General features: G+C 43.9%; 1 protein-coding gene across 1 annotated transcript in view; it reads left to right on the top strand.

Moving 5' to 3' along the window:
• Window positions 1-22,132, top strand: part of enah (ENAH actin regulator) — a gene marked incomplete at its 5' end in the record, with an annotated part of 37,408 nt that extends 15,276 nt beyond the window's left edge. Inside the window, 11 exons of the mRNA XM_071540936.1 lie at window positions 604-938; window positions 8,418-9,221; window positions 12,022-12,362; window positions 13,450-13,592; window positions 14,295-14,343; window positions 15,094-15,145; window positions 15,518-15,584; window positions 16,982-17,029; window positions 19,607-19,691; window positions 21,051-21,108; window positions 22,011-22,132. Coding sequence (XP_071397037.1) covers window positions 604-938; window positions 8,418-9,221; window positions 12,022-12,362; window positions 13,450-13,592; window positions 14,295-14,343; window positions 15,094-15,145; window positions 15,518-15,584; window positions 16,982-17,029; window positions 19,607-19,691; window positions 21,051-21,108; window positions 22,011-22,048 — 2,020 coding nt within the window. The remainder of the gene's footprint in view (window positions 1-603; window positions 939-8,417; window positions 9,222-12,021; window positions 12,363-13,449; window positions 13,593-14,294; window positions 14,344-15,093; window positions 15,146-15,517; window positions 15,585-16,981; window positions 17,030-19,606; window positions 19,692-21,050; window positions 21,109-22,010) is intronic.
• Between the last annotated feature and the right edge of the window lie 521 nt (window positions 22,133-22,653).

The raw sequence follows: 22,653 nt of genomic DNA, 5'->3' as shown, positions 1-22,653 counted from the left end.
CGATTCGGCGCGTGCAAATCCCACAGCGTCTGCTTTGGTCAAAGAAAATGTCTAATTGGTGCTATTTCTTCATAATAGATAATAGGAATATTAGAACTGTTGTGAATTTTACATTGATATGCATTCACTCTCTCCTCTCCTCTCCTCTACTGCTTTCCTCTCCTTTCCTTTCCTCGTTTCCTTTCGTCTCCTCTTCTCCCATCTTCCCTCTCTCCTCTCCTCTCCTCCCCTCTTCCTTCTTCCCTCTTCCCTCTCTTCTCTCCTCTCCTCTCCTCTCCTCTCCTCTGCTTTGCTTTCCTCTCCTCTCCTACTGCTTTCCTCTCCTCCTTTCCTTTCCTCGTTTCCTTTCATCTCCTTTCCTCCCGTCTTCCCTCTCTCCTCTCCTCTCCTCCCCTCTTCCTTCTTCCCTCTCTCCTCTCCTCTGCTTTGCTTTCCTCTCCTTTCCTCTCCTCTCCTCTACTGCTTTCCTCTTCTTTCCTTTCCTCGTTTCCTTTCGTCTCCTCTCCTCCCGTCTTCCCTCTCCTCTCTCCTCTCCTCTCCTCCCCTCTTCCCTCTTCCCTCTTCCCTCTCTCCTCTCCTCTCCTCTCCTCTCCTCTCCTCCAGGCAGCTTCAGGAGCTGCAGCGGCAGAAGGAGGTGGAGCGGGAGCGCCTGGAGAGGGAGCGTCAGGAGCGGGAGCGCCTGGAGCGAGAGATGCTGGAGCGCGAGCGGGAGCGGGAGCGGCAGGAGCGCGAACGTCAGGAACACGAGCGCCAGGAGAGGGAGGCGCAGGCGGAGAGGGAGCGCGTCGAGCGGGAACGCCAGGAGCAGCAGGAGCGCGCCGAGCGAGAGCTGATGGAGAGGGAGAAGGCGGAGAGAGAGCGGCTGGAGAGGGAGCAGCAGGAGCAGTTGGATAGAGAGCAGCAGGACTGGGAGAGAGGGAGACGCATCTCCAACGCCGGTGAGTGATGCACTTGGGTTTTCTACTTATATACACACACTCACACAGAGCCAAATGTGCACACACACTAGGGTTTGACTCATATGGGTTTTTGAAGGCCGATACCGATCTTCAGTATTTTTAAATTTTGCCATTTTCATTCCAAAAAAAAAAACAAGGACTCAGTGTTTTACCCCAGAATTTTATTCTTGACAGGGTGGAAAAATCTCTGTAATGTAACACTGAAACTCTCCATTGAAACCCATACTCAGTTCATAAGACTTCTAATAATGAGTGGGACCTTTTTTCTTTCTTGGGGAAGAAACTCAAATTTCTGAAACTTCACCGGCTGTGTTTTTTTTGGAGTGTAGATGTTAATCACTACAAATCTATCAAAGATACCTCAATATCCTTTTAATTCCTGGTTTAAAATAAAAATATCTTGGTTTTTGACCTGTCAAATTTGACTACTTAATTCTGGAGCTATAGTCACAGGTCATTATCTAAGAGAAAAAAACACCCAGGGCCTTGCAAATGCATAGACACCGAGATATTTCTATTTTAAACCAGGAAGGAAAAGGATATTGAGGTATCTTTAATACTTTTGGAGTGATTGATATTTAAACTTTCAGAAAAATCACTCCCTCGTGTTTTTTCTGTTTTTCGGCTGCTGCCATAGGCACACATCACAAAATCAAGTGCTGAAACTGCCAGAATCTTGTAGTCTACCTCCAAGTCTCTCTGTAAAAGAAAAATAGTGGAGCTGCTACCTTTCTCAGTGTCGCTTTTAGACCACTAAACTTGCTCCAAATCACAGGCGAAAATTATCGTTTTGACCCTCACTCCACAAAACTGGGGGAAACTCAGTAAATAATGATCAGTGAGCTTTAATATTTGGGCTTTCTTCATCATTTATGTATATCTTCCACCAGGAGAAAAATGATCAAAATCCAAATGACCCGGTAGAAGACATGATTGGCCGATATGCAATATTTAGTCAAAGGGCAATATAAGTCTGATATACTGGGAAACCAATATGAGTCTAACCTTAATGCACACACACACATACACACACACTTGCACAGACGTCCTTCAAATGTTCTTTGCTCACAAACTCAGAAGGCAGAAGGGAGGATGTGTATGTGCGTACACACACCAGGTTAGGTGTTATGTGGGCTAGATAGATCATCAAATTCATACAACTGAACAACAGAACAGTGCAGCGCTTCACTTAATCAAACTATCACTCTAGTTTGCTAAATAATGATTATTAGCACTAGTATGTCTGTTTTAAACTGGATCCAACAGCTACAAGAACAGCAGTTTCACTAGTGTGGTTTACAGCAGAGGCACACTGCAAGTTTTCTGTCTGCATAAATCAGTTAATGGACTGATCCGTTAAACACTGTTCATTAACGTAAATACTTAATTAAGAGATCAGTTGCTTCCTTCATTAAATTCTCACCAAAGCTGTGAGCTCAGACACATTTTGAAGCTCGGTGATATCTGGTGTCTAAAAACTATCATGTGAGGGTTTGGAATTAATTGAATTTGTACGGGACAACCAGTTGGGAGTTAAACCTGGTGAAAACTTTAAAACTTAATTAAAATTGACAGCATGGCTTCTGAATTTGAAGCTGTAATGAATCCAGAAAGGTGTTACTCGGGGAAGATGAGAAATTCACACCCAGGCAACTGTAACTTTGAAGAAGTTCACATATTTATTCATAAGCGGTTTCTGGCACCAAGAGCTTTTTCTCTGAGCAAGTTGTCCATGGAAAGCGGGCCAAAGCAGGGTGCAGCAGGGGTGTGGGGGGGGTGGACTCCTTCAGATTGGGAAACAGCTGCTTTGTGTCTCTGTGCCACACTCCAGCTAGTCTTCTTCGCTAGCCTTGTTAGCGCTGAGCTGTGGCCCACACTCTGCCTCGTGCTGCCCATCTGCCCATGGGCTGGACAGGCGCTATGAACAGATTGCTAAGGCACTGGGGCATGGGAGAAGTGTATGTGTGTGTGTGTGTGTGTGTGTGTGATTTTGCTGTGTGTGTGTGAGGGTGAATGCAGGATTTCTTGAAAGAGCCCCCCAATCCCCACATCACCGACACATTTTATCATCCAAAAGACTAATGAAGATGTTTGTTTTTTTTATATTTTTGTTTCTATTTAGAAAAGCAATAGATAAGAACAATTGGTCACCAGGACTAGTAGAATCATGGTATGAAATTATTACACATTAAGATCATAAAATGAGTCATACACAGGCCACAAATGAAGATTTAAAACTAGAGCTGGGTAAATGTGTTTTAAGCAGCAGTCAGTATTAGAGCTGCAATGATTAATCAATTAATCGATTAGTTGTCAACTATTAAATTAATCCCCAACTATTTTGATAATCGATTAATCGGTTTGAGTAATTTTCTAAGAAAAATAAGCCAAAATTCTCTGATTCCAGCTTCTTAAATATGAATATTTTCTGGTTTCTTTACTCCTCTATGACAGTAAACTGAATATCTTTGGGTTGTGGACAAAATAAGACATTTGAGGACGTCATCTTGGGCTTTGGGAAACACTGATCGCCATTTTTCACCATTTTCTGACATTTTATAGACCAAACAACTAATCGATTAATCAAGAAAATAATCGACAGATTAATCGACAATGAAAATAATCGTTAGTTGCAGCCCTAGTCAGTATCTTCAAATGATGTAAGAACAGCTTGGTGTGGGAGGAAACTCTGATTTCCAGCAAATTCTCCTTAAATCTTTAGTTTATTATCTTTGAGAGTCGTCTTTGGGCCCGAGCCCAGAATATGCGGAGCTAAGGGCGTAGAGGCTCAATCATGCATTTTTCTGAGGATGTGAATTGTGGCTAAACACACCGCTCAGCTCAAGCTCAGTCAGTTTGAAAATGGGAGAGAAAATCGTTTTCAGTCCGATGTAATAAACAAACAGAAGGGAGAAAGTGGAGCCACAGGTGGGAAGGCGCTCGGAATCCAAATTGGGGGTTTGATGGATGAGGGTTTGGTCGTGTGGTGGGACGGGAAATTGGCGTCGTTTCAGGACTGGGTCACTAGGGGAGGCAGGGTTGTGTGGCACGCTTCAATGCCAGGCTCGGCGGATCAGCATACGCATGCATACACACACACACACACACACACACACACACACACACACACACACAGGCAGGCACAGTTCCTTCTGTGGCGTTACTCAGAAGCTATAAATACATCATCAGGGAGAATGTTAGTGAAACCCCCAGGGTGTGTGTGTGTGTGTGTGTGTGTGTGTGTGCATGTGGACAACAGCCCTAGGATAGGGGGGGAGGGGGTTTCTACACACATGTCAAACAGAATAACATACAGTTGGAGAACAAACGCATAGGAATGCAGGAACACACATGCACACACGCATGTTCTGTATGTTAACATATGGGTCTGTTTCGGGTTTGCTGCAAGGTTTTGATTTAATGTTTAACGCTTCATAGTCCTCTCTTTCTCTCTTTCAGGATAACCGTGTGTGTGTGTGTGTGTCTTTTCAGCAGCTATTGCCATTCACAAGTATTGTCGTAAAAAAATTTAAGCTATGAGAATGAATAAACTGAATGTCTAACTCTGGGAAAGTGTTTGCTAATAACTTCTGGTGATCCTAAAGGAGCTTCAGCTTCAACCGTGTGAAAACTGTATTATTGTTTTCCTAATCAAACTGAGAAACTGACAAATGCTCCTTGTACAAGCATCATGTCCTCACTCCCTCTGTGCAATTGAAATGTCAAGTTGTGCTGCTTTCAGCCTGTCTGGCACTTATTACTTGGCACTTATCATCTTAACCAACTCTTCTTCTCTTGTATTAAATTGGGAAACGCTTGAGCATTTCCACTTACTGAAAGGGATTCCTTAAACATTTTCAATCTTAGTTTGCCGTTTTTTCTTCACAAGGCACTTGTGTGGAAAGTTTCTGATTTGCTGCTTCACTTAGCTGAGAAGTGGCTAGTTAGAATACCAATTGCCTTCAGTCCCGACACTGCTAGCAACCTGCCTTGAGGGAAGCTGAACGATAAAGACAGAAACCGTTTTCCTCTCTTTGACACAGAAAAATAGGAGATAGGAATTCAAAATGTGAAGGTGTCTTTTTTTTTCCCAGATTGATTTTCCCTCTGCTTTCTTCAACGCTCTAGCTGTCTGCCTTACTGTGTGTGGTTTTTGGCCCATACCGGCTATGATTGATATCTTGCCTCTCCCGCTTACACACACACACTTTTACCCCCTCTCCACAGCAGTGTATAAAGTGTTTAAGTAAAAGTAAAGTGTATAAAAGGGAATAGAAGTGTAAAAATTCAGCATGCGTACATTATTTTTGAGCACATGCAGCGTATAACCTGTAAATAAATGTGACTTGGGCGATAATGGAAATTACTGAAGCTTTTACTGCTTGGCCTTTTTTATATGCTTTTGTTTAGTCAAATGAAGTTTAGTTGAGTTAGTATGGATGAGCGAGGCTGAACTGTGTCTGCGTCGTCTTCCTATGTTAATGTTCTTGTGTGTGTGTGTGTGTGTATGTGTCCAGTTCGGCGTGTAATCAGTGTGTTCTGGTTGTGTGTTGATTATTGTGGGATGGCAGAGCAAAGCTGGGGCCTTGGTCACGTGATCCGCCGAGAGAGAGAGAGAGAGAGAGAGAGAGAGAGAGAGAGAGAGAGAGAGAGAGAGAGAGAGAGAGGAAAAAGAAGGGGAGGGGTAGTGGAATATTGAGAAGAAATATGGAGATGGATGGAAAAGGTCTAAGTTCAATGGAAAGATGAGAGGAAAGGGAGGTGTAAAATGTTAATAGACAGGATGGAAATGAAAGGAAGGTATGCTACACAGTTGGGGGGTAGATGGAAAGTCAGGTGAAAAAATTGATAGAGATAGAGAGGGAGAATCAAAGCATGAAGGGGAATTCTGGGTTAATGAAACAGAGAGTGCGGCAAACCGAAGGATAGCAGAAGAGAAAGTGAGTGTGTGTGTGATGGAGTGGGAGTCGGGATGAGCATTCATCCCAGTTAGAGGGGCTAAACAGTAAATGCACCATGAGCTTCCAGAACAAGCCAGGGGCTTGGGAGAAGCAAAGGACTGTGAAAAAGTAACACAGAAGAAGAACAAGTAGAGAGCGTGGAAATGGGCCAAGAAAAGGGCTCAGAGTCCATCAGGTTATCTGTCTGTCTCATGGCTAGTGATTAGTTGTTCACATCAATGCCAGTAGTGTTCTCGCTCGGTGTGTGTGTGTGTGTGTGTGTGTGTTTCTGGTCCAGCAGGGTCAGATCAAGGTTGTGATATGTGTACGTGAGAGAGAACGAGACAGGGTTTCTGTGTGTAATATGTCTCATTATGTTTGTGTGTGTAGGTTTGTAATATGTCTGTGAGTAAGTGTGTGTGTGTGTGTGTGTGTGTGTGTGAGAGCAGAGTGAACAGAGCTGTAGAGAGATAGCGTATGTATGTCAAGGCTTCCTATGTAGGTTGGTAGGAAAAGTATCCAAGATGAAGATCCAGTCAAGATGATAAGATCTGGGGGAAAAGTGTGGAATTACATCACTAGCAAGGGGGCAGTGGAGCAGAAGGTGAACAGAGGATTAACAACTTCACCCCCCCCTAACCCCCTCACACACACACACACACACACACACACACACAGAAAACATATGGCAGGTCCATGTAACACTGTTCTGGCTACGCTAACTGCTAGGCTTGCCACGTAACTAAACACAGCAAAGGCAATTAGCTTGAAACATAATTAGCGAGGGCTAGAATCAAAGGAGAGAATACTTTTATTTTATTTTTTTTAGGACAAAATAGTATTCATAAATACAATCACCAAATTGAGGTTGTAACCCTTCACCCAGCCACCACCCCACCCAATCCCATCTGTCACCTCACCACAAGGAAAAAAAGAAAATGTCATTATATATAATAAGGTTCTATAAAGTACAAGAGGGTACAGCTAAATTATACCTTTTTAAAAACAGCTTAGGTAATAAGGCAAAGGCTAAAAGCAAGCTATCAACGCAGCCAAACAGAGCATTAATTATTCAGCCCTTAGTTAGCTGACTCAGGCAACATGAGCACCAAACACTGGTGGCCGACCCAGCACTCCTCGCTTCACTGACGATTTAAAGGATGAGGCCAAGAGGGCATTTAACTCATATTAAGAGACACTGGGATAACGGCTGCCATCTGCTCCCAATTTAAACAGGAGTGATGAGTCTTTCTTTCTTGTTGGGGAATAGAGGGTCACACCCGTCTGGAATTACTTTACTTACATGAGATAGGAGGTGATGATTAGAAGTTAAGAGACACAGGAGAGAAGGGGCATGGTGTATATTAAAGGACGAAACTATTTCACAGCACAAAGAGCGTCCACGATATTTAAACTGACTTTCATGAAACGGCTCGTCCTGGAATGGTGAATTGCAGTGATGGGAGAACAGAAAACTGATTAACTTTTTTTTTTTTTTTATAGTCCAAAATTGTTGCTCCATTTTGTTGTAAACTTAAAGTTTAACTCTGACCTGGGCCTTCTTTCCCATAATTTTCCATCATACCAAAATCTTGTCAATTGCTTCACTATAGAGCTACTTATGTCTCTAATACAGTCTACAGTCTACAGTCTTATGTCTCTCTACAGTCTACAGGAATTGATCAGTATGATGGGCTTTGGCAGTAGTTGTCCTAGGAGAGGAGGGGGGGTTACACACTTGTTTTTCCCACCTAGATTAGTTATCTTACCTGCAGTGCCTGGCTCTGGTATGAATCTGAGCGCCTTTTGTTGGTTGAAGCATGGAATCGGTGTCTTAAGTAGTTTCAAGTGGATGTGTGTCAGTGTTTCCCCTATAATAGTTTTCATTGCTGTGGAGGATTTTTGGTTCCATGTTTGTCCCAGTTTTGTTTTTTTTAGTTAAACCGTTAAAACTTACTTTATTTTGATTAAAGACATTTAAAACGTTTGTGTTTTGGTTTAAATTGAGCAAAGTTCTAGCTTGTCACTTGCTGTCGTGTCTCACTGCTGAATGAATATAGAGGAAACACTGTCTGGTGTGGCTGTTATAAAGTTTGGGGTGACGCAGAGGCTTGATGACGCCGGTGATGAGGTGCATTTACTCGGATCTGATGGGTGTCACTTTCCCCCCTCCTATCTGCTCTTATATGCTGTCTGCCTCTGGGTCTGTCCCCTGTGCTAACCCATGTCCACTAACATAGTAGCTTCATCTCTGCCCAACAAAATACACACAACCAGGAAGAAAACGTTGGTTTAGGTCTGTGCTGGTTTTTCCTGCTTCATCTGCCCCCTTCTCTCTTCTCTCTTTTTCCCTCCCTCCCTCCTTCCTTCTCTCTGTCCTCACCTGTTGTCTTTCCCTCCTGTGTGCGCGGTGGCTGCTTCCTACCTTCCTTCCTTCCTTCTTTCCTTCCTTCCTACCCTCCTGTCCTGTCTTGTCCTTTTCCTTGTTCTTGTTTCGTTCGCGTCGGCGTTCGTTTAGCCTTTGAAAGCACCCTGTGCACTCCGGCGCCTCCGGAGTACGGCAAGACGTCCTCGACGCCCGTGTCTCCGTCCACCCCAAACTACCCGGCTCCTGGGACGCCCTCGCCCTCCTCCACCACCCCGCCCACCCCGCCGCTCAGGCACTCCGCCTCCCGATTCGCCACCTCGCTCGGCTCCGCCTTCCACCCGGTCCTGCCTCACTACGCCACTGTCCCGAGGAGACAGCAAGCCCTGCCCCAAGCCCCGCCTCCCGCTCCAGCCCCCGCCCCCGCCCCACCTCCCCCGCCCAAGTCCGTGGTGTGGTCAGCCTGCAACTTCACCCCCCTGCCCCCCTCGCCCCCCGTCATGATCAGCAGCCCCCCAGGGAAGGCCACAGGCCCGCGGCCGCTCATCCCCATCCCGGCGCCTTCCCCGCTGACCCAGAAGCCCCCCTCGCCGTCCCCCAACGGCCCGCCCATGTTCCCCGCGCCCTCCCCGGTCACCATCCCACACGGCCACACCCCCCTCGGCGTCACCTGCCCCACCCCGCCTCCCCCGCCCACCCCGCCTCCCCCGCCCCCGCTGCCCTCCCCCGTGGCTCCCCCTTCGTCTTCCTTCTCCGTCTCGTCTCTCCCCTCCTCATCCCAGGCTCCTGGTGTTCCCTTTCCCTCCACAGCGCCCCCTGCTGCCGCCGCCGCCTCCGCTGAGCACCTCTCTCTCCCTGTGGGCCTGGGCCTGCCGGGGCTGGGAGAGCTGGAGACCGCCGCAGGCCCAGAGCCCCACACACCTCAGGGGGTCTTCTCTCCTCGGCCCCAGCCCCATGGTAAGGCTCTCTCTCTCTCTCTCTCTGCTTCACTCTGGTCCTTTTTCTCTCTCGATCTCTCTGGTCCTCTTGCCCTCCCTCTCTTGTCTCTTTTTCTCTCGTATTCTCTCTCCCTTTTCTCTCTCTCTCTCTCTCTCCCTCGGTCTTTCTTTCTTTCACCGCTATCTCGACTCACCAACTAACAGCGGGGCTATTGAACAGGGCTGGATATGTTACCATGCTATTGATCTGGGCCCAGTGCAAAGTGAAGGCTGATCTTAGAGGAGATTTTTTCTTCCTTCTGAGGAAAAGTGTAGGATTTGACCAGTATAACCTGATTCCAGATCTGATCACCAGTGTTGGGCGCAGCTTTTGGCACCGAAATGGCTGCTATGGTGACTATATGGGCTAGTGTGGGGTCTGTACTGTCTCTGCGTGGCTGCACCGCTGGTCTTGTTTTCACTTAAATGTGTTGCACAGGCCTTCCTAACTGCTTTGTCAGTCTATGTGTGTCTATGCGCTTGCTCCTCGAAGGTCTGGCTGGCCGACGGCTCATTGGATGTGAATTGTGTCTGGTCTTTCAGCATGGCATGTCTGTCTCCTCACCGCAGTAGGAATCTGTTGTTAAGTGGATACAGATCTCTGACTAAAAGTCCTAAGAATCCACTGCTGTCTTCACCTCTAGGTTGACTTTCTTTCTTTCCTCAATTCATTCAAAGTTGGGGTTTTTTTCCTGCAATTCACCATCGTGAATGTACTGATCTTATGATTTCACCATGGCTCCTCATCCGATTCATCACTGTGTGTCCTGTGGTTAATGTGTCAACGATCAAAACCTGAGCCTGTGTCGGTTCACAGGACGATGCTCGCCCTCTGCATGAGACGAGAGCAGCAAATGGCCTGCTGTCCCATCCCAAAACTGGTTGTGGTACAAGATCATGATTGAGTTACCAAATAATGTTCTACTGGGCTTCCATCTTGAGTTTAATTCAGTTGTGGTTAAATACAAACATCAATGAATTAAAGATCTTTAGTTTACGGTTACATGGGCATCTTAAAGGGAAGGGAGGGAGGGTTTACTGTTTTTATTGAATTTGTGCCACAGTTAAGCTTGCAGTTAGAAACATTGATTAGAAATAAAGTCTCCTGTCAGGTTATTTGGAGAGAATCAAGTTGTAAAAGACCTTTACATTCACAGTAGAGGATATTCATTAATTCATCACTGGTAGACAATTAGTTGCATCACTAAAATGGGAAGCAATGACAAACAATTCACTTTCTGAAGATCCCTTGTATTAACTTTCTGTTAACATGTATTACATTTTTATCTGTTTTTCAGAAAAAAATTTAAGTAAATGCTAGTTAGTTCAGTCTCTTAATGTTGTTAAAATATAACTTTTCAATTGCTTTAACCCAGAAAGGCTGAACTAGGAGGAGCCAGCCTATTCTTTAATAATGCTGTGCAGCATTTATATGCAGATACACCAATACAATACAACACAATGCTCCAGTGACCTTTATCCCTTGGCGATTCTCTCTTATTAGCCAGAGGAGGTGTTCTAATGACCTTTGACCTCTGAATTCCTCTCACTGATTGGTTGGAAGAGACTCGACTGACCGGTTCTCATTGATCATAAACTCGACATGTTCACATTCCCTCATAGAGTATTGATCATAATATTAGGTCTGTGATGAGAACTTAGAGTGAACTAATTATTATGAGAAGTTTCATTCTAAAATGTAAAATGCAAATGATTATTGCTATCTTGAATAAAGTAAAGGGTCTCCTTATTCTAAGCAAAGAACTGAGAACTAGTTCATAATGATTAGATTAGAAATTAGAGTATCTTTGAATCTATGAATTATCTGTCATACAGAGACAGATGGTATTGACCTAAACATGATCGCTGCCCAAGTTCCTGTGTTAATTGTCTTTTGCTCATTACGTATTTGTGTGTGTGTGTGCTAAAAAAAAGTGTCACTATGCCAAAAAGCGTGTTTTGTTTATGTAGTGCTGTATGTTGAAAGGTTTGTCTCCATTCTGTCCATTGGAATGAATACCTTCCAGCCTTAAACCCGGTCACTACTACTCACTAATGTTGCATGTTGAATGAGAAAATAAATTTTGCTGTGATGTAGCATGCTGTCATACCATATATAAGTCTATTCCATGTTTTATTTTCTTTGAAATGTTTTTTTAAAAGCTTACATCCACCTGTCTCACCGGTGCTGACCAAGGATAAAATAGATTTTGAAATTCCTCCCGCACATAGCCTTACTGCTCCGCAAAACTTAATTACAATGGTGTGACCTGCTGATACACCTAACAAAGATTTATTCAGGCTGAAACATTGTTGGTCTGTAATGATGTGTATATATATATATATATATATATATATAAGTAAAACCTGATTTGATGTGAAGGCGATTGGGAGGAAATAATAAAAAAAAATCTATTATTTTCTTAGAAAGTCAAGAGTGAAATGCATCATCATGTTCAGCAGTTGTGAATTCTGTGTTTACTTGGAGTGAGCTGGTTTCACAGACATGGATTAAGCCTAATCCAGCCTAAAAACATTCCCCCCCCCCCTCCAATTGAGATTAACACTCACACTAAGACTCTGTCCAGGACTTTTTAATCCACGTCTGTGAAACTGACCTGATACGGTTTTGTCTTTGTCGAAGTCCAAACCGAGTCTGAAGTCGAGAGGCTCTTGCTCTGTCACATGTTGCCCTGAAAGATTATGACGGTTTCAACTTCATTTTTCTTCCCTGTGTCTTCGCCCCACCCCCACCCTCCTCCTCCTCCTCCCCCCAGCAGACGTGGTGCAGACGCCGGTGTTGACCACCCCCACCCCTCCCCCGCCGCCCCCCCTGCCACCCGGCTCCACTGTGACCTCCGCGCCCGCCACCCCAGCCGCCACCCTCACCACCCCGACCCCGGCCGGCCACCCTCCCCCGCCCCCGCCTCCGCCCTTGCCTCCCATGCTGGCTCCCGGCGGGACCCCCCCTCCTCCCCCCGGGCCCCCTCCCCCTCCCGGAGTCCCTCCCCCGCCCCCGGCCCCTCCCCTTCCTGCCGGCCTGTTCTCTCCTGCGGAGGACCGCCCCATGTCGGGCCTGGCCGCCGCCCTCGCCGGAGCCAAGCTGCGCAAAGTGCCAAGGGTGAGCGCCTGATTGGTTATTTGGCCGATCGATGGGTAAAAACACATATATCCATATTCAAATATTTATTCATATCCATATCCATATCTGAACTCTGATGATAGTACATAAAAGTATTAGTAAATTATTTCCATTGTGGTCCTTAATTAAATACACACACACATTTTTATCTGTATGTGTGTCGTTTGTTTTCTGTAAAGCACTGGCTTGACACACACACACACACTTGACACACATTTGACACACATTGTACTCGCACACAATCTTCCTACATAATCACAAAGAATCACTGTCACTGAAACGTTCACACATGCACGCCATGTTCACGCATGATCACACGCATGATCACACACAGTCACCATCTGTCACATCTCATCTCAGACTCAGGAGGAGAGGTTTGCGTCTACTGCCGACAGTCTCCCAGCAAAACATTTCTACTGTCATGTGGAACATGACAAAAATGGAGAATAATCTGCCCTAACTAGGGCACAGTTTTGACAAAAATCATATTGTGTTTTTTTTATTCTCAATATTGTGATTGCAATATGAATCACGATACATGAGGGCCTCAGCGGACATCAGATTTCTTAAATAATTGTTCAAAATAAGTGGAAAATGAGATGCTAGTGCTTAGGAATCCAGTTTGAATCCTACTTTATTTGTTACAATTCAGTATTCAACAGATCCACATTATTTGCTTGTAATCCAGCGACAGAACTAGGCCCAGTGTTTCAATGTTTATGGCAATTGGCCGTACTGATAGGAAATTAACATGAGAAGACCACCAATACATTTTCAATTATTCAGCAAATAGGGTTAATATGTGCCACTAACCCTAATTAAATTTTGTTCCAAAAAAGTTAAGGGCTTACTGGTCAGCCATCTCATTCATTAGGATACTGTTTTGGGTAAAAGACTGTTAGACTACGTTTCTACATTTGTGATTGCACTTAATTTTATTGCCAACCATTTGTAAGAAACCTTCAAATTCCCAATTCCGATTCCCTCTAGATAATTACAGTTATACTCTATTCTATTAATCTAATATTTGGCTAGATCTGACTTGATTTTGCTCGTGTCCCTCCAGAGTGACGATGCAGGGGCGGCTCTGGCAGCAGCCATAGCGGGGGCTGTAGGGGCCTCGGGGGCCAAAGCTGAGACCCGCGGCAACGGCCCTCTGCCTGGGGGAGGAGGGCTGATGGAGGAGATGAGCGCCCTACTGGCCAGGAGGTACAACTGCATCACATCTAACTATTATGTTTAGATTCAATACGTCTCAAGGTAGGTAGATAGACATATTTAGATGAGGTTCAGACCCGGTTAGACATGTTTGAATATAGTTTCAGATATTTGAACTACTTGAACGACACAACAGTTATTTTCCAGTGACGTATCACTGGCAAAATCAGTTGGATCCCCCAGCTCCTTGTGTGTTTTTTAATTGCAATCCAAATGAGTCCTGCTGCTACTTTGCCTGGGTCTATTTATTGAATGTCAAGCCAGGTTAAAATATAGCAAAGTGATGGAAGTGACAGAAGGGGCAGCCATCATTAATGCGGACAAGAATGACAAGTGTTATTTAAGATGACAGCACCCGCCCACGTAATTACCATGTGCTTAGACAGTAACAAAATGTATCAGTCAATAGGCCTGGTCACAATGTTGGATTTTGTTATACCTTGAAAAAAGTAATTTCATGCAAATTGAGGGAGAACTGGTGACAGCTCTCCCAATTTCGCTCAGTATTTTTAGTTTCTGTACAGCAACTTGTAATTTAACTCAATGCATTTTGTTGCTGTCAAAGAACAATAATTGGGAGTTCTAAATTAAAGGCTTCACCCAACATTTAGCGTTTAGGAGGAAATTGTTGTGTGTTTGAGTGGCATTTGTGTCAGTTTGAACATCTCCTTACTGTACTTTGTGTCTTGGCAGGAGAAGAATTGCAGAGAAAGGCTCGTCGCCTGAACCCGAGCAGAGATCAGTGAGTATCGGGGGGGGGGAAGACAGGAACGGCTCTCACATCTACATCTTGTTTGATCTAGACCCAAAATATCATTACTTTCCCCTCAACGGGTCAATCACTCAGTAGGCCCTCTGTGTGATAATCTGCATACTTTCCCCACATTCCTGTGTGTAATCACTCGCTTGTCAATCACTCAGTAGTCTATCTGCGTGATAGTCCACATTCCCCGGTTTTCTCAGTTTGGATGCCATGCTGTACCCGATGTACTGCATTCCTGTCTGTAATCACTGCTATTAAATGTGCCGCCTGTGCTGCATTTCATGAGCACCCTGTACTGACTTTGAAAGGCTATATTTATAAAAGACGAATGTTTATGTTTACAGACCTAGACAAAAGAGAGGTGACATCCATTTTACCGGTTAAATACGTTTGGGGGGGGAAAAGAGGATTTCCACTGTTACTTGTAGTTTCTTGCAAAATACAAAATGTAAACCTTTGAGGGTTTTCAAGTTTTTAGCAAGAAAAATGAAATGGGTCTTGGGTATTTTAAATTAAAACTAGGTAGCTTTGTCTAGATCTCATTGGTGAAACACAGACAAATGATAAAGGCTTCTTTATTCCCTCCTCACGAATGTCTGGTCCTGTCTAATCGATTTCCATTGATCCTGTGAAGCCAGTCTCTCTGATTATCGCCCCAAGTCACATTTGTGGCCCAGACTATTTGACTCAACGTTGACTTTTGAACCCTGTCCTGTTTCTGTCCAATAGGAGGAGGGCGAGGTAAACACGACTCCGAAAGTGTCAGCCTGTAGCACACCAGGTGAGTGAGAGAAGCGGCGAACGTTTAGTAGCATTCAGCATCTGGACGCAGGGGGGGAAGCATCAACACCATCAAGAAAAACAACAATATGCATCTTCCGAACACAGGCGACAAAGATCCACGTCAGCATAGATCCAATTACATTTCAACTTCATAATGTTATGCACTGACATTACACTCTGATCTGATGTATCTTACAGTAAATGTGCAGTTCTTGTTGTTCTGTTAAGTGACACTTTCTTGTACTAGAAGTTCACCTGTTTTTTTCCCCGGATGATTACAGAAGAATTGAAGATGATTGAGGAACAGCTGTATTTCACATGGTAAGAGAAGATGACTTTTCATATTTGTTTTTATTTTGTTTTTCTGCAGACATGCCCAGGAAGCCGTGGGAAAGGACTAACACGATGAACGGTAGCAAATCCCCAGTTATCGGAAGGTACGGTATCTCTCTGCTTCTCCTCTGACAGGATGAAAAATGGATTTAGGTTTCTCCCTCATCTGTCTTACACTGATATCATTTGTCATGGACTGTTGCACTGAAGATACATTTAATATCTTCATACGGTTCAAAAGCTAACAATTTGATGTTTTAAAGGTGTATTTCACACAAATTCATTCATCATTATGTCTCACATTATGTTCACTGCCTATCTGAATGGCTAGCAGGGATGCTACTAAACGTAATTTTCCTACTGAAAGGGGCCGTGGCAACGTATTAAAGCATTAGCATCGGCTAGCTTTAGCATGATGCACTGCTGGGGCCGTTCAGTGGCTAGCTAACATGACTAAAGCTTATGCTGCATTCATGTGCACATTGGACGTACTTTTCTCCGAGTTGTGAAGTCGGATACCCAACTTGAGCATTCATGTGCTTTTTGGTCAGAAATAAAAACAAACATGGAGAGGAGGCATCTGAAAATGTCGACCGAGCCGTTACTGGTACCTGTGTGAGACGGAGGAAAGCAAATTCTTAATGTGATATATCAGGTTTTAATTAAGCAGTTATTTGGGCTACTGTTCTATTGTATGTTGTCAGCCATGTTGGCCATGTTGGAAGCTACGTGACAACTTGGCCAATTCGTGTACCATTTTAAAATCCTTATTTCCAGACTTCAGTGCCCGACTTGGATGGGTGGGGGTGGGGGTTTGAGTTGTTCAAGTGATACTTCTAGTGGGAAAGTCATGTATCCCATAATCCCGACAGCACATGAATGCACAATTAGCTCAGCTACCTGTCTGCTTGTTGCTAGGGTCAAATGAAGGATGGTATCTGGAGCTGGAGTATTTCTTTGGATGTGCTCATTCACATTTTACATTTTTTGGATAAATAATAAGCAACCAATAGTAAGAAGTGCCAAGGTCAGGGCCTTAGTGCCAATTATAGGGCATCCCTTTTATTGTCTGTCATTTTGAATTACTTTTTTTGTATTTTTTAATATAAACAATCATTGTAGGATAGTTGCCAATAAAACCCCTAGCCCCAAAAAAGTTTTACCTGTAATTATGGCTTTAGATCCCCCTAAGATCCTTCATCTTTTAGAGTGTACTGAAGGTTAATGGCAGTAAATGTGGCCCCCAAAATTTGAGCCCAAACCCCCAAAACGTCTCTCTGAACCAGAACAGTGCCAAAGGATCAATAGCTTTCCGTTAGCTCTAATCCTATGAAAGCGTGATAGCATTTTTCAACAGTAGTTTTAAACTCTGACCAAACCTGAACCTAAGTGCGTTTAATGTACAAACACAGTCCGACCCAAACCCGTTGGGTCTCATCGGGTTTGGGGCAGAAACGCCACGCTCTGATTTGTAAAGTCAGTGTCTCTGCTGCTCACACAGACGAGAGTCTCCGTGGAGAAATCCCATGGGAGCAGATTCCTCCAACAGGTAGAGAGAAAAGGGCCTGGAGAGTTTGATAAATCCCCGACTTTTACAACAATCTCCCTTCTTTTTTTCATCAAAGTTTGCTGTGCTGGAAGTGGTTTTGTTGGGGGGGATTTTTATATGCTTGGATGAAACGTTTTGGAATGAATCCTGTCTTGTCCTTGTGTGTGTGTGTGTGTGTGTGTGTGTGTGTGTGCTCTTTCCCATAATTGCCAAACTGCAGGGGGCAACTCTTAATCTGCTGTTTGGTATGTCATGTGGCATTTTCTAAAACAGAAAATGTGTATGATGGATTTATACTACTATTGTGTTGCATGCTCTACTACCTTTGCCCCCCTGAACCTCATTTAGCTTGAGTTCTGCGTTTTTCAAAACAGGGAAATCCATATATGTGTGTGTCACATAGACACACCCGACCATATACAATACACACACACATACAGACACAGACACAGACAGTGAAAAATGAGGTGCCGCCCAGTGCTGAGTAGACTTGGCTCAGTATTATCATTTTGGAGCCAGAACAGACCCAGCAGGCACTCGTAGATAAGGCCTGCTGTGTGTGTGTGTGTGTGTGTGTGTGTGAGGAGACCAGATGGGCGTTTTTGATTTCAGCTCATTAAAAGTGACTTTAATATCTGACCCATAGCGGTGGCCGGAGCAAGACTTGTCACACCACATAAACTCCCTGCGCTGCATTACAGTGTGTGCATCTGAGCAGGCTTTTTATGTCATTTCCAATTTCAGAAACTCTTCATAAACTTGATTAATTACCAATAAAATCCAAATAAAAATCGAATTAAACGCAATATTAGAATTTGTTACCACTCAGCCATCTTGGTAGGAAAAAAATGGTGTTTATTATCAGGCAACAAGTGATGGCAGGGGCATTGAGTTGGCATTTGTTCAGAATAAATTAGAGACACAGCCAACACATTAGCAAGAGCAAGCATATTAATCTTTCCCAGTATACAAACAGTAAATCTTACAGGTTGTATAAACAGATTTTATTTTGTTTTAAATACAATTTCTAGGATACTGTGCCCACCATGCAGTAGTGGCACTGAGCATTTGAGTCCACCTCTCACTCCCATTGTTCCTCTTGCTCTCCACTACATGCATTACGTAATGAAAAATGATGAAATAAATACATCATTTCCATGTGCTTGTGCGGTTTCCAGCCCAAAACTACTAAATGACCCCGGTGCAGAGCTCATTTCCTTTCCTTTCACTTCTCCTTCCTCTTCACACTTCCTCTCTTGAGACTGATTGGCTGCTGTCTCAATTTATTTCCCCCGATCATTTACACATCCAGTGAGGAGTTCCCCCAGTAGAGCTTAGTTGGATCTTTGTGGTCTTTTTCCTGGATTGTTTGCATCCTCGTCTTATCCCTTGTCAGACACATGGGAGGAAAAAGGTCCCAGGAAACCGCACTGTAAAAATGTCACACCTAACAAATTATTTCATCCTTTTAATTGTGATTTTCTTGAAACAATGGAAAGTGACTTGAAATAAGTTAGTTTAACTGTTAGATAACGTCACTTCTTTCAGGACGAGTTTGGAAATCGGTTAAAGATGCAGGTTTATCATGAGCGTAGGATCCTTTCTTCACGTGTGTGTGGAGGGAGAGAGAGGATGTGGGGAATTACCAGAGGAACTGAGAGATCCGGCCTTCTCTTGATAGGGTTGATTACCTTGTTGGCAACAGTTTGATACATCAGCTGGTGCAGTGGCTGAGAACTGTGTGTGTGTGTGTGTTTGCTTGAGTGTGTATTTTACACGCATGTCTACGCGAGTGCACTTCACTCTCCCAACTGTGTGTGCATGCTCTAACCAGGTTGTTTTCTGAACTGCAGTTTTGGCAGCATCCCTAGTCTTTTTATAACCAAGTCTAACTTTAACACAGTGACCGACTGAATGAGTGAATTCAACAGGTTTGCTCCAACAGATGCTAAAGCAACTAACTAAATGAATTGAGAAAAGATATTGCTTTAAATCAACCAATACATTGACAAATCAGAAGATGATCTTGGTGGGAAATTATCACCAGCCACCAGACAAATGCTGTTAATATTCTGCTGGTATTCTGGCTGGTAAATTTGTTTTCTAATGAATCTAGTGGGTAATCAATGTTGTGTAAGATGATCTCTCAGTTCATATTCTGTCCTGCAAATTTAGTTGGATGGTGAAGTAGTAAAATTTGAATTTTGGCATTTACCAGCCACTTATTCAGACTCATAAGGTGTGCTTTGTTGTCCTATTCAGAGCTTACTTGATTTCCACCAGTCATGTTGTGAATAGGAATGTTTAGATAATGTTGAGGTCTAACGTTGTATTGTCATGTTAGCTGTATTAACAAATTTTAAATCTCAATGATATTATTCTATGCGGTTTTCAGTGCACTTTCTCTATTTTGAAGTGCTAGTATAAAACCAGAGATGTTGTGATATGTAAAATGATACACTTATTCAACATACATGAAGAAGATGTAGTGACCGCTGTTGTTTTCCCACCTCGTTCCTCTTTTTCTGTCTTCTACACTCAGTTGAGTTGACCCTTCTTGCCCCTCTCTCCTCCCAGACCTAAATCCACTCCGACACCCACCGCCTCCCTAAGTGCCAACGGTGTGCCAACAGAAACAGTCGACTACGACAGATTGAAACAGGTGAGTAAACTCATAGACTTTTGTGATTTAATCAGGGAATTGCAAACTGTTCTTTTTGTTTCCCGCCACCATGTACCATGGTGGGGGGACAGTATGTTGCCATGGTGACTGGCTGTGTGTCTCTCTGTCTGTGTGGAGATGCATTCTTGTGAACACAATAACTCAACAATACATGATAGAAACTAGGGCTATATCAGTCAAAATAATCGCAATTAGATATTTTTTAAAAATCGCCCTAATAGAAACTTCATACCCCCCCCTGTAGAGTATGTGATCTGATTAGATTTTGGAGCACCTTGCTGCATAAATGTACATATTAATGAGGAAAATCTGGTTTTCTTGAAACTACTATAACTCCTTAATTCTATCTAGATATGGAATTCATATGATACCATCCATGTGTTACGTGAAGACAAGTAATTAATGCATCTATTAGCTTCATTAATGACCTAGCATAACTGGTTTTGTTTTTAATATATCATGGTGATTATGGCAGGACATTAGGCAGCTTAAGTGCCTTTTGTTTTGTCTTGGGGTCCAGCAACAGCTTCCAAACAGCTTAATTGAAACTAATAGATGAGAGTAGCTCATTTCTATGGCAGACACATATCCCAGTAACTGCACACAATATCCCAGGAACTTGTTTCAGAGGCGGACTGAAACGCCTTTCCTGCCTCTGGTCAATATATTTTTTTTCTTACTATTAATTATGCAGTCCTAGACCTAGTACTAGCGAGCAGAGCGTGGGTGTGTCCAGTGGCCGTGTCCTGCTGTAAGGCAGCTCCTCCCTCTGACCTCTGAATGAGCCCGCTAGATAAGTGGAGAGTCTCCCAAAGCCCTCCCTATCTGCCACCGCAACAGATCACCACAGCAGTGGGACCGGGAGAGGGGCGGCACCCTGAGAGCTGTCCACCCATTCTCTCTTCCTCTCTCTCTCTGTCTCATTCAGTGTGTTTTTGGAGGCGAGATAGTGTGGCTGACACTACAGGCCGCACTCATTTACCCATTTGCTCTCTCTGTCACTGTGTCTCTCGCTCTCTCTGTCATTAAATAAGTCTGTGGGCTTAACTTGACAAGGATTCACTGCACAGGGATTAGCTCATTTGCAAAAGAGACAGAAGGGGGGAGAGAGAGAATATCCGTGTGTATCATCTAGCCTGTTGGCAGTGCCTCACTACCATCCTCTAGAAGCCAGAGGAAACCCTGTCAGTCAGCAGCTCATCTCAATGTCATGTGACTGTCCGAGGGGATTTGAAGGTGGAGAGGAGAGCCGCCAGGTGGAAACACCCTGGTTTCTCTTTCCTGAGCATTTACATTTGCCACATTTAATAATGTATGACTGTTTTTGTTTTTTTTCAGGACATTTTGGATGAGATGAGGAAGGAGCTGTCGAAGCTAAAAGAAGAGCTCATTGATGGTAACTTGGACACACACACACACACACACACACACACAGACAGCTGGGCCATAAAGAAAGAAAAAAAAAGAAAGACAAACAGAGAAAATTCTCCTGCACAAACACCAGTGTAGATCTCTTCAGAAGTCTCTCTACCAGTGAATATACACATCAAACACACTGAAACTGCACTGCCAACAGTTACAGACGTCACTCTGGATCCAAGTGTGATTCAGTTCTTACACCACAACATCTTTGTTTCTTTCTCTGTCTGTGTGTGTGTATCTTTCTTTCTGTCTGTGTGTACTCAGTTGAACTTTAAAAAGCAAAACCTAGAAGCCACGTTGTAACTTTAGATTGTTTAAAATTATGTTCAATCGGTTGCTTCAAGGTACTGTTTTGGCATATATTCTTTATACTTTCAAAGGTATATTCTGCTAAAAATGTGCTATCCACTCCTGCCTTCAGTCAGCATTTCAAAAACACAGATGATTTTATCATGTTTTGCAGCAGAGGTCTTAAGATGACTCATAACTTTAAAAACAACCCAAAATGTGTTGTACTTTCATGCTAACAAACCACAAGCGGCCATATCACCATGCATTATCTAGTTTGAGCTAGACAATCACTAACTCAAGCGCTAATGTTGCAACAATTAGGCAGGATATTCAGTTTTGCAAGGAGCTGCTATACAGAACGTCCTTGCTGCAGACTGGCAATGTTACCCAAAAGTAAAACAGCAGCCCACTTCCCTTGCTGACAAATGAGGATACGATGGGGACAAATATCACAATGGCAGGCTTGTCTCAGATCCTAGAAAAGGAATTGACTTCCAGCAGCTGGTTGCTCACGGTGTGAACGCATGGTAAGTCAAAAATGAATCCGTTATCCTAATGTGTGTGTGTGTTTCTCTGTGTCCTCAGCAATTAGGGAGGAGCTGGGCAAGTCCAACACGGCGTAGAAGAAGATCCCAACTCCCCGTTCACGACATCTACATCCACGTGACCCGACTGACACCCGCGGTCCACTTCAGACATGACAATACAGAAATACAGCAGAAAACAACAAACGACAGCAAAAGAGGCGGCGACGGTGACGATGATGATGATGATGATGATGACAATAATCATATTAATCCTGAGAGAGAGGACGTTATTTTGGGGCGGAGCAGCGTCAAGACAGTACAACAGAGGGAGGCTTGTAGCTTGGATGGCTGTGACTCACGGGATCCACTTTGTGAAGCCTCGTGTTTCTGCCCCTGCCCCCCGACCCCTCCCACCCCCACCCCCCACCTCCACTTCCCCCACCCCACCCCACACACACAACTGAGGGCATCGCATCCTGGAGGACAGTGCACGGTCTGAAAGAGAAGCGAATGTCTTTTATGCAAAGATGATTTCTCTCTCTTTGTCCTATAATAACAAGAAAACATAAACACACACACACACAAAAAACAATATCGAACTCTACGATGATACTGTATTAACCATTGGCGCATAAGAGAACAGAGAAACGTTCATGAATCAGAACTCTGAGCACGTACTTGTGATTTACTATCAAAGGGGG

Source organism: Centroberyx affinis, unplaced genomic scaffold, assembly GCF_046629955.1.
Source record: "Centroberyx affinis isolate AG114_WGS23_722 - 3 ecotype Tasmania unplaced genomic scaffold, CSIRO-AGI_Caff_v1 ptg003751l_1, whole genome shotgun sequence".
Classification (NCBI taxonomy): domain Eukaryota; kingdom Metazoa; phylum Chordata; class Actinopteri; order Beryciformes; family Berycidae; genus Centroberyx; species Centroberyx affinis.
This window is presented reverse-complemented; position numbering and strand designations above follow the sequence as displayed.